Below are 12,539 nucleotides of genomic sequence, written 5' to 3'. Positions count from 1 at the left end.
ATAACTCCCCTACTTGTACTTTCTGATACCAAGAGACAGTGCAACGGCCTCTGCTGTCATTGGCCCTATTATATTATCTCTGTCCTACAACTGTACCTCTCAGGAGGGAAAACAAATAGGGAACAAAGGGAAGGCATTTCTGCTACTGACAAGTGGATGCAAACCGAAAGCAAACCGGAAAGCAAGAGCAATATTAAGGGTGAGATGAGAGACTGGAGCGGAGGCTGCTTAAGAAACCTGGCTGAGGATGCTTTGGTTTGGGGGCTGAAGAAGCCGGACATTTAAAGTGCAATCACATTGGTAATAAATGATCATCCCTTTCTTCTGACTCCTCCCCCAGCTGGTCATCCCCCACACCACGATATGCAGCAGGCACATTTCGGGGTTTAGATCGGCACACAAAGTCACAACCATCCTGTAGGGGGAAAGGAAAGGAAGGAAACGATCATTTGAAATCAGCAGCTTTCAGGTGGGCAGAGTATGTTTATGGTCTAAGAATGTGGCAGGAACTGGTTTTCTCCAGGGATAACGAAGAGAAAACCCCAAAGCTCCAAGGATCAGCCTGAATCAAATGTGGGGAAGAACAGACAGGTTCTAACTTGGCCTCACCCTTTCCTCACCTAGGCCCCTTAAGAGCTGTATCAGGTTCCCAAATCTCAGCAAAAGGACTGCTCCTCCAGCCAAGCCTTAGCCAGGCCGGACACTAAGATGCTATGTTGCTTACCTGTACTAGGGCAACCAACTGTCTTGGTTTGCTGGGACTTTTGTGGTTTTAGCACCCAATGTCCTGTGTCTCGGGAAACCCCTCAGTCTGGGCAAACCAGGATGGCTGGTCATTGAACCTTGTCTGTAGGCCACGGACTCAGCCAGCTGCCCTGTTACTTACTGCTACCAGGTTGCCAAGGTCCTGCCAGAAGGCCAAGTGGGGAAACTGCTCCATTCCTTTGGCTCCCACCACCAGTCGCTGGTACAGGAACCCCCCGATGATATAGACAGCGATCAGCGATGCAAACCTGTTGAGGGAGAAAGACATCTATACTCAAAAACCAAGAAATAGTAAGACTCAGATACTAAAGATAATCTCTATATTCATTGCTACCTGTTTCCTAAGCTGTGTTCCATAAAAATGAAAGGAAAAACAAAAGGGGTAGTCAGTTGAATGAACAAGGGGGCTGGTAGGTCCTTAGAAAACCAATTAGAGTGTCAGTCTGAGAAAACCAGAATGATCAGAATAAAATAAGAGTTTGTGACTCTGACTTAGGGCTGAGAACAGTCACCATTAGATATACAACTCCATTTCCTTAAAAGTTCTAATAATCTAGGGCTTCCCTGGTGGCGCAGTGGTTAGGAATCCGCCTGCCAAAGCAGGGGACACGGGTTCGAGCCCTGGTCCGGGAAGATCCCACATGCCGCGGAGCAACTAAGCCCATGCACCACGATTACTGAGCCTGCGCTCTAGAGCCCACGAGCCACAACTACTGAAGCCCGTGCACCTAGAGCCCGAGCTGCACAACCAAGAGTAGCCCCCGCTTGATGCAACTAGGGAAAGCCGTGCGCAGCAACAAAGACCCAATGCAGCCAAAGATAAAAATAATAAATAAATTTATTAAAAAAAAAAAGTTCTAATAATCTAATGGCAGCATATTAAAAACTGTCCAGCCCTCCAGTAGGGGAAAAACCCTACATCCAAATGCAAATATTTATTGGCGATAAAACATTAAGTCATTTTTAAAAACCTGCACAGAGTTTAAAGAGGATTTTTACAAATTACAGTATAACATATGCATGCACACAAACTATTTGTACCTATAGACCTCCAAGTAATTGTGGAGTTAAAAAAAAAAGTTTGGACTGATAAAGGAAAAAGTACTCACGTGACAAGTAAGATAGAACCCACACTGAGGTGGGAGATCTCTGGGGAACAGGCCAGGCTGCTGTCTATCTCAAAGAGGTAGAAACAATCTTGGACTTTGCCTCGCTCCTCAAACACAGGGTTAAAATTGTCCTGATGACAAGACGACAGAACACAACATTTATGTTGCGTCTCACACCTGTCTGAAAAAAGCACAAACCCACAAAACCCCCAAAACATGTGTTTTCTCCTGGTTGAAAACCTCCTCTTCCATGTATGATGGAACACGGGTGCCTATGACTCAGGAAAAGCTGAACTTCTTGTTTTATCTCCTCCCTCCCAATTATCTTGTTCCCTCTGGACAGTCTCTCCCACCTCAGGCCAGTCCTTTCATTTCCTCTAGGCTCCTAGGCCCCAGGGTGCCTCACCGCTAGGGTGTGTCGATTGCAGGAGATCATCACCACTGCCCGACGCTGCTCCTTGCCGCAGTGATTGTCATATTCATCACCCCCTTTATAGATCAGCATGATCCAATTACCTGAGGAGGGACAAGGAAAATGGAGCTTTGGGGTGCGGGAAAAGCAGAGGCAGACCTGGGCACTGTGGTAGAGTGGAAGTGAGTTCAATGAAATGGGCTGTAATTAAAATAACCCTTTCAGGATGAGCTCTGTATACCAGAAACAGCAGCTAAACCTTGCTCCTTTATAACAGCTATGTGTTCCCTTATTAAGACGACTAGGAATCAGACAGTCATACAAGAATAACCTTAATTTTCCACAAAAATTAAGGCAACTGATAGTGCAAATACAATTATGATCCATACCTTAATCATGACTCATTTTCCGAATACCTGCTAACATCAAAAGGAGGGGTTCCATACAATTACTTGGTGGCAAGGGAAAGCCTAAGATCATAAAGTCGCCACAGATAAATTCAAAGTGGATGATTTTGAAGACTGAGGGGCATTTTTCCCTCTTTAGTATTTACTGTGTTCAAATTTCTTTCGCAAAGTATCATCTGATCAATAATCACGTGAGGTGAATCAGGTAAGGACTGCTTCCAATTTTGCATATGAGAAAACAAAAAGGTGAAATAATTTTTCAAAGTCACAGGACAAATAAATAAGAGCTGGATCAAAAATCCAGTCTGACCCCTAGCCCCAAACTCTTGACATTGTTTTTTATTATGTTATTTATAGGAGCAACAATGTGCAATGAATAAATTTATCTATCTGCTTAAGGGAGGAAAACAGACCATAGTTGCTCACAGAGTCCTTTCCAGCAATATGATTTTATGACTTTTGAGAAATATTATCAACATAACTCAAGATGGTGGGGAAATTTCTGTAGACTGACTGGTTTGCAAAAAAGCTTGATCTCACTTTAAAACAAACACATAAATGTCCTGAGCCTTGGCTGTGGAGGAGCTGTGGAACTAGGTATCCTGTGGTTTGCAGGTGTCTCAGGTGAGCTGAACCACACATACCGTATGGTACACTGAAGAGCCTGGGAAGGGCTGAGACATACAGGATTAACAGCGGGCTTCAGTTAACTGATCAACAGGGAGAAGCTTACTTCCGTTGAAGATCTGAGTCTCATTGAGTCTCCCGACGACTGTCTCCTTCCCATTACTTTTGCTGATCTGCACCAGGCCTGCCCCAGAGGTGTGGTTGCCAGCTTCTCGGCACACCCGGAACATGTAGATATACGTGTCTGAGCCCTGGCCCACGGTGCTCTCAAAGCTGTGAGGAGAAGAGAGGAGAAGGAAGAGGACAGTTACAGCTGTCGGCCTTAGGAAGAGCAGTTTTCCTTTTTAACAACAACAATGGTGCACTCAACTTATTTATCTGATGTCACGGCTAAACGTCCCAGTGAATAATATCTGTTGCATCATGAGATATCCATGACCCAGACAGAACACCCTAACTGTCGATGATGACTGATTAAAATACGGAATCCAAGACAGCTAGTATTCTAGATATTTCTAGAATAATTGCTCTAGACTATGCTAAAACATTAGCTACTACTTCCCCTTGAGTGAGGGTCTATGTTCATGAGATTCCTTAAAGATTACCTTCCTTCCTTGAAGGAAGGACCTTAAAGGACCCTCCTTCCTTAAAGATTATCTTCAGATTTATATACCAGAAGATTCCTGACACTTATGATGATGAAGTAGGCCTAAATATGTGATTCTGATACTTCTAAGTATCCAGGCATCAAATAATGCTTTTTAGTTCCTATGAGCTGGTTTCTTGGATCCAGTCTTGGAAACCGCTACTCTTCTGCATAAGGTACCTGCACACGGCTGCTGAACACTGGGCTGAGCATGTGCTCTATATCATGAAGGAAAGCAAGATAGCATGGCCAAATAAGACTAATATTGCTAAAGTTCAGATTAGAACCGTCTCTCAGAGGAGGTTATGATACATGTATCCCCCCTATGTTGGGGGGGGAATAAAATCAGTACTACATACTAAATACTAGTAAATAAAATACTAAAATAAAATCAGTAAGAGGAGGAAGAGATTCTTTAATAAAGTTGTCTCCTCAAGCCCTTTAAGATTCTTCTCATTTACCTTTTGTTAAACAGCGGCGTCAGCCTCTTCAGTAGAGCCAACTCTTTCTCTGACTCTTTATCCTTTTCTCCTACCAGGTCGCATGTTTTTTCTTCGGTCTGCCAGGATTCTCTTACTGCCACAGCCAGCAGCAGCAGCAGCAGGCCAGTCCTCCAGGAGCTGTAGAGGGGGAACATCCTTTTGGGAGAGGGAGTGTGTGTGTTAGGGAAAGAGGGAGAGGATCGGGAGAGAAGGGAAAGAAATAAAGCATATGAATGTGTCATAAATGAATGGTATTTTTTTAACCTTTTAATCTTCCACCCACCACCTATTATTTTACACTAGCCAGTTTTCTTCATTATTATGATGTTGGGCTTTATTTTCTTGTCTCCATTTCAAGTTCTGTTTTCCCCATTATTTAATATTCAGAATTGGAATCTTAAGTCTCCAGGTTTCTCTTTTTCTTTTTAAAACTTATGTCAAAAGCGTCTTCCTAGCTGACTCCCTTGCCTGACACCACTGGTCACCTCCTGTCCTTCTCGTGCCCCTTTCATGTGCATTCAACAAAGAGGACAGCAGTGGCCTTGGTGAAGAGTTAGTGTCTACAGATTGTTGTTGAGATTTCTGCAAGGTGTGCACAAAAAAAGAATGTCTAGACTTATAAGCTGTATTGGGAGAAAAACACATTTTTGGTCCTAGAAACTGTCAGAAGAACCAATCAGTGGCCTAGAGAATACTTAAGTGTGACTAATGAACAGTATTTTGATTACGCAGAAACTATAAGATTCTTTGGCATATTACTTTTTTTTTTTTTTTGCGGTATGCGGGCCTCTCACTGTTGTGGCCTCTCCTGCTGCGGAGCACAGGCTCCGGATGCAGCAGCCATGGCTCACGGGCCCAGCCGCTCCGCGGCATGTGGGATCTTCCCAGACCGGGGCACGAACCCGTGTCCCCTGCATCAGCAGGCGGACTCTCAACCACTGTGCCACCAGGGAAGCCCAACAAATATTACCTTTTAATATCTCTGTGCCAAGAGCACCTGTGTTAGGAAACCCATATACAGATATACATATACATACGTATATACACACATGCACATATATATCTATCACCTGTGTCGGGAAACTCTATATATCAGTCACTTTCAGTCTAATTCATAGGTAAGTCCTTCAGAACAAACCATGGGGCTGAGAAGAGGGAAAGGAAAGAACAAAAAGCATTAAATTATGACAGCCTGGTGGAGACATCCTTGCCTCTTTACCATCTGGTGAGAAATTACATTAAGATGTCTCATTATTTAGAGTTCAATACTGGTTCATAAATACTGCTTAAACCAGTGGCCCTCCATAAGATAATACTCGAATTACAATTGACACTTGATAAGGGCTAGTTGGAAGTTATTAAGAAAGATGTAAAATAGAGAAAAAGACTTGAATACTTTGGAACCTAAGTCCTCATTTTAATATTCAGGAGCATCTAACAGTCTTTGTTCATATTCACCATAAGAATGATGAACAGAGATAAACACAGCCACAGCACCTAAAACTCGACATCTACCTGTTCTGATGTCTACCCTCTGGAAAAATCATTCAATCATTTAAATGACAGGAAGAACAAAATTCACTAGGTTCAAATGAGTGGTTTGAATAAGCATTCCAAAACCCACCTCAGGCTCCACAAGTCATGAACCTCAAGAGTTTCTAGCTTCCAATTGCTGATAACTCTTGGGATTCATCACGTCACTTTACAATTTAGCATATCCAATTAATCTGATGCTTGTACTGCTTTAGGAATGGAAACATGATCCCAAACTCATTTTCTTTTCTCTAATTCCATCTTTACACCCAGGATACACTGATTTACCCTTTCAAAAGAATTCACTTTGGTATCCATTAATGATCCCTTAGGCCATCACTACTGGTTAATTTTATAACAGTATCACCAATTTTTCTGATACAAAGATTCAATTCTTCCAAACTTTTCTCACTTATGATAAAATGCTTCCATACTACAAGTCTGGACTTCGGTTTGAATACTCTTTTAAAGTCCTTTAATTCTTTGTCATGCTGGTCCACCGACTCCACTGCATTTTTAGCACATAAAACTTAAAACAGGCAGAATTTAATGGGTACTAATAGGTACCTGAATAAATTTTCTCCACTCTCCTCAACAAACTTACGTTTTTTTTTTTTTGGATATCTGATCTCATTTATTTGTTACTCTTAGAACATCTCGTTTTTGACTGGACTCAGACTTAGAGGTAGAAGCTCTCAGAGGACAGCCTCCGTCTCTTGGCAATCTGTTCCTGGTGTTTTTCTTTGGCCTCCTTCATTCACTTGGCCCAGAGTTTAGCATATTCTGCAGCCTCTTCCTTATTTTCTTAGTACGCTGTTTCTTCAGAGCAATATGCTGACGTTTGTGTTGCAGAACACATGGAGTAACAAGACGCTGAGTCTCGTGTGCTTTGGTCCTAGGTTTCTTACCTTCTTTGTTTAGGGGTTTTCTCTCACAATATACTGGCGGACATAGAGAGAGACTGAAAAGTCTGTGGATTCTGCTAGCTCTTTTGGGGCCCAGCAAACGAGGCGAAGTTGTGAGTCCAGGAATATGCTTCTCCCCTTTTTCCATTATGACCAAATTGAGAACACTCAGATTGGCATCCACAATGCAACCCCGTACAGATTTGTGCTTTCTTTCTCCAGTCCTCCTTGGTCTGTAACAGGAATGCCCCTTACTCAGTAGCGAGTAGACTCTACCATGGGTCCAGACACCTGCTTCATGGGGAAAACCTTGTTTGTTGTTCCCACCGATTCAGACCACATAACCCTTCCATTCTTCACCCAGAGCATCAGCAGCAACTTCTGTGGCCATATGCTTCTTACAAAAGGTATGAAGTTTTTGTTCATCGTCCACTTCAATGAGTTTCTGGCAGCCACTGGCTGGGTAAGAGATGTTCAACTTCATCCTGAAGTGGCCAACCGCCTCTGAGGCACCATGATAAAGAGCTAAACGAACTTACATTTGACATTCTTTTTAAAAAATTTTATTTATTTATTTATTTTTGGCTGTGTTGGGTCTGCATCACTGTGTGCGGGCTTTCTCTAGTTGCGGCGAGCGGGGGCTACTCTTTGTTGCGGTGCGCGGGCTTCTCATTGCGGTGGCTTCTCTTGTTGTGGAGCACGGGCTCTAGGCGCGTGGGCTTCAGTAGTTGTGGCGCACGGGCTTAGTTGCTCCGCGGCATGTGGGATCTTCCCGGACCAGGGATCAACACGTGTCCCCTGCATTGGCAGGCGGGCTCTTAACCACTGCGCCACCAGGGAAGTCCCACATTTGACACTCCGTTTCCCACATTCCACTAGGGCAACCAATACTTGGGAAGTCATCTCCCCGACTTGGTGTACTCCAAACATCAATTCATCGTAGTAATATTAATAAGGTGTTTCCATAGAATAAGTATAGCCAGCCACAAAGTCTGAGGCTCCCATAAACACATACAAAGCATCAACAGGAAACACTTAATAGAGTGCTTGCCTTTTGCTAGGCATTTAACATACATTAACCAGTTAAGCCTTACAAAAACCCTATGCAGTAAATATAATGACTGTCCTTATTTTACAGAGGAGAAAACTAGACACAGCTAGTGGAGTGAACCAGATAGTGCAGCTCTGAGCTCATGGTCTACACTTAACCATTCCTTTCACATTAAGTTTTTGGGGGATCAGAGTAGGCAGTCAAAGTCTTGCTTTCATTTTGACAAAGCAAGAAGGGGAAGTGACCCCTCACACGGTTCACTAAATAGGAGGCGGAATAAAGAACCCAGACCTCAAACTCCTACCTTCTCTAAATTCACTCACTGTTCCACACAACTTGACCAGCTGACGAAAATAAGAGGCTCCTTTTAGTAGACTGATTAAGCATGACATTTTCTTTATATACTAGCAGGACCCAATTTGAAATTTCAACTTTCTGTGCTTTCAATATTCTTTTATCCAGGACCATTTTCTGGAGGGATGCTCACACAGAAGGCTGTGTTCTTTGGCTTCAAAGTTAGTTCCTTATCTGTTAACAGTTGATGATTTCTTTCCCCAAATTAGAACAAAGACTCTCACAAAACTGGGAAAGGATGAAGGGCTGAACACCCTGCAGTCAGCATTAGTTGAGTTGAACTAGCTTTCATTTAATTATTGGTTCAAAAAGATAGGAGATAAAAAGAGATATATTCTTCTCTTTCCTGCTTAAGGTTTGGCTACGTTTGAGCTGCTTCTCTTTGATTCAGTAGCATATGCTCTAAGTGCTTTATCTAGATGATGTTCGTCAATCTTCACAACCCAGAAAAGTAGGTATAATTTCTCCCATTTTACAGATGAGGAAACTGATTCCTACAGAGCTTAAGTTACTTGCCTTAGGTTAAGTTACTTGCCTTAGGTTATACAAGTATTAAACATGTATGAAGTTATTAGTAAGGCAACTTGAATGAATCATGGTATAAAGCTATTTTCTGATAAATAAAGGAGTGAAAAAATGTATTGGTAAGAGTATGAAATCCAAGGGCTGGATAGTCCCTTTTTACATCTAATTGTGCTACAATTAGATTCTCAAGGTGCAACACTTTGTCCTACATACTCTGGAAACAAGCGGCAGGACTTAAAGATTTTGAAAAATCCCTTTCAATTTTCTTCTTCTACGATAGATCCATACAGTTAAGGCTAAAAACTTCTCCTCCGATGGGATGACCAATGACTAAGCCAGGAATTCGGAAACACTTTACATCACTGGGCCTCTGTACCACTCACTTCCCCCAGACTAGCCATGACCATTTTCTGTTTTTCGGTGGAATTTCTACTTTCTTCTCTCTGGCTCATTTCTGATGGCGACAGCCCTTATCTCCTGTCTCCAGCAGCCCACACTTTCAGAAGTGCAGCCCTAACTAGCTGAACCGCCCAAGGCTGAAAAGCCTTAAGAAAGCAGCTCTATGGCCCAAGGGCGGAAGCCCCCTCCAAAGAGGAACGCAAACCCCTCTATTGGCGACTCTTCGTACCATACACTCATCTCCCTCAAACTTCTTCCAGGCTTCCAGACATTCGCGTCCCGTCTAGTCTCCCGACTTTCCAAATGCTTAGAGCCATACCCTCTACAAATGATGCCACCTGACCTCCCTCTACGATGCGGGCCAAAATCCCGTCTACGGGTATCCAGTAACACCTCGAACGGACTCCAGACTTAGCGACCTTCCTTTCCCTGCCTTCCAAACTCTGGTCTTGGAGATCCTTTCTCCCTCACTCCTTTGGCGACTCTGTAACTCCCCAACCTTACGCCTCCGCCTTTCTACCCTCAGGCTCCTTAGCTGGATTTTTGGGCTAGAACCCGGGCCAAGGGAGACTCAGCGATCCCGGCCCCCGTCACAGCCACGAGGGGTGAGCGCGCTCCAGCCCACTCCTCCTCCACGCCCCTCGTACTCACGTGTCACGGGCAAAGGGAGCAGCCACAGCTCAGAATCCCCGGCCGAGTACCTGCTCGCGGGTGGGAGACAGAACCAGCGAGGGGCCGGCCGCAGACCCCGGTTCCAGAGCTCGCGGCAGAGCCAGCGACCCCACGAGCGCCTCGCTGGGCTCCACTCCGAGAACCGGAAACAGGAAGTGCCGGGCAGCCGCTGGGCAACTGCTCCTCCCACTAGACCCCGCGGCATGTCACGGTAGAACCATTTCGCCCCTTTCCCCTTCCCGGCCTCTCAGATCATCCCGGACGCTGATTGGCCAGGACCGTGGGGGTTAGGCTCCGCCCTCGCGGCATCAACTCCAATCCCTATCGAGATTTGCAAGTTTAGTTCCACCTTTGCGGGTCGCCTTTCTACTGACTGGGATCCCAGACTCCCACCTCCTGGCCTCTCGGCTCGGGCCCTTGTCACGCGGGGTCACGCGGGGGTCACGCGCGGTCAGGCGCCAGGCTCGCTCCCTGGTAGGTCGGACCGGAGGGCGGCGGAAGTGGAAATGCGGGGCGGTGCCAGGTCCCCAGGCCGCGGCGGGAGCTGTAGTTATCGTGCCGGTTGCTGCCTCAGAACGTTTGCCGCCTGAGGGGGACGCTGGTTCGCTGTGTGCTGGCCCCGAGTCGCGTTGTCCCTGGAGGATAGTGGAGAGAGACCGGGTTGTGGTCCTCCTGGCTTTCTTACCGTCACTTTTGTTCCTTACGTCCTGCCTCCGGTTTAGCACCTTGAGGTGCGGCAGGGGTTACTATTCCAGTTAGCCTTATCGTCCCTCCGGCATTTTGTGTGATAAACACTTTGCAGCCACTTCTGCTGACCGAGACAAGTCAATTTGTGGTCTTTGCGCCTTTGCTAAGATCCTTTGCGGTGTCTCTCACGTGTGGCGTCTTAGCCGCATGTGGAAGCCCTACCCGTTCATAGAACTCGGTTCATAGGCTCCTGTGACTCCTGGACTCACCCTCTTCAGCTGGAACCGTTCCGTCCTCCCAGTGCCCGCTGGCTGCTCGCACCTGGCTTTAGTCTGGTTTCTTTCTGCTTTGATTCCTCCGTTGCATTTGCGTGTGCCTCCCAACGTCTCCTCGGATGGGGACTGGATTTTGATTCCTCTTTGTGCTCACCAGAGCTAGAACAGCGTTTTGAATCGAATAATAATAGAAGCTCACACTGTGAGAACCCCGGCACTGTTGTACGTGCTTTAAACGAGTATCAATTCACTTCACCTTCACGACCAGCTTACTGAGGAAGTATGTTATCCCCATTTTACAGATGAATAAATTAAAGGCGACAGAGGCTAAGTGACTTTTTTTTTTTTTTTTTTTTACTTACCCTGGGCCCCACAGCTACTAAGTTATGGAGTCAGTATTCCGGCTCCATCATTTAGGGATAAGTTAGTTATATAGGTTGTGTTTACAGTCCAGAGTTCATGCTCTCGACACTGCGTTATACTGACTATAGGAAACTGCATTTGTTTATTAACTGGTACATTCAATTCAGGCTAGGTGGTATATCTGGGTTGGGTTTGGATGTGTCTTCAAGTAAAAAATACGAAAATTGAAAGATGAGTAGCTTTCTAATAATAAAAGTAATTTGTCTATTGACACATACACACTACTATGTATAGATTAGATAACTAATAAGAATCTACTGAATGGCACAGGGAACTCTATTCAATACTCTGTAATGATCTATATGGGAAAAGAATCTAAAAACAGAGCGGATATACGTGTGTCTATAACTGACTCACTTTGCTGTACAGCAGAAACTAACACATTGTAAATCAACTATACTCCAATAAAAATATTAAGAAAGCGCTTCTAGGAGGTTCCTAAAAGCAAATGTTGAGGCTGCCTCCTCTTTAGTATGTGCAGAAAAGGGAAGGGTGCTTGAAAGAGCTAGGTATTCTGATGCTTGCTTCAATTCATGGCTTTGAAAATTGTCCCAGACCTGCTCTTTTGTCGACTCTGAGGTGGGAGCTCTGCTGGGAATTCCTTTTTTAACCTCTCAAGAGCTTTGTCCTGTGTGAGTTTTTTGTTACAGGTTTTGCTGTGGTTTCACTGTCAAATACACTCTACCTGCTCACGTTTTCTGATCTGCTTAGCAATCTTTTGATATTTGTTTGGTAGTTTCTCAGTCCCATTATGCATGTATTCAGTTTGCCATCTTGAACCAGATTTCAATTTTGAACTTTTATTGATGCCCTCCTTTAAAAAATGATCATATTTAACATATTTCAAGGGCTAAATATATTTTTGTTTTTGGTAATTTTCAATTTTAATGTATCAATAAATTAAACATTTTAGAAAAGATGCAAGAAGAGTACAAAGAACTCTTGTATACACTCTACCTAGATTTGCCAAGTATTTACATGTTGCCCCATTTGCTTTATTGGTCTCTCCCCCCCCCCCATCCTCCCTACACACACACACACACACACACACGCACACACACACTTTTATTTTGAACAATCTGAGGGTAAGTTCCCCATTACCACTAAGTACGTCATTGTGTATTTTCTAAGAATAATGACATTCTTAATTACCACAGTATAATTATCAAAATGAGGAACTAAAGCACTTTTTTACCCTTTCCCAACCACAGAAGCAAAGCCAGAGTCACACACTGCAATTAGTTGTCATTTTTCTTTACCTTATTTG

General features: G+C 44.3%; 1 protein-coding gene and 1 pseudogene across 2 annotated transcripts; both read right to left on the bottom strand.

The window, feature by feature from the left end:
• Positions 1–136: 136 nt before the first annotated feature.
• Positions 137–10,098, bottom strand: M6PR (mannose-6-phosphate receptor, cation dependent). Its single transcript, XM_082636236.1, has 7 exons — positions 9,867–10,098; positions 4,428–4,604; positions 3,427–3,593; positions 2,281–2,390; positions 1,875–2,005; positions 887–1,013; positions 137–415 (listed from the first exon to the last, which is right to left on the bottom strand). Exons 2-7 carry the CDS (start codon positions 4,601–4,603, stop codon positions 293–295), a joined length of 834 nt encoding a protein of 277 aa, XP_082492362.1. The 5' UTR covers position 4,604; positions 9,867–10,098; the 3' UTR covers positions 137–292.
• Positions 5,325–9,850, bottom strand: LOC309812444 (small ribosomal subunit protein eS6-like; annotated as a pseudogene). Its single transcript has one exon. The product of its transcript is annotated as a small ribosomal subunit protein eS6-like (transcript).
• Positions 10,099–12,539: the final 2,441 nt, after the last annotated feature.

This window comes from Mesoplodon mirus (genome assembly GCF_964341445.2).
Source record: "Mesoplodon mirus genome assembly, chromosome: 11".
In the NCBI taxonomy this organism is placed as follows: Eukaryota; Metazoa; Chordata; class Mammalia; order Artiodactyla; family Ziphiidae; genus Mesoplodon; species Mesoplodon mirus.
This window is presented reverse-complemented; position numbering and strand designations above follow the sequence as displayed.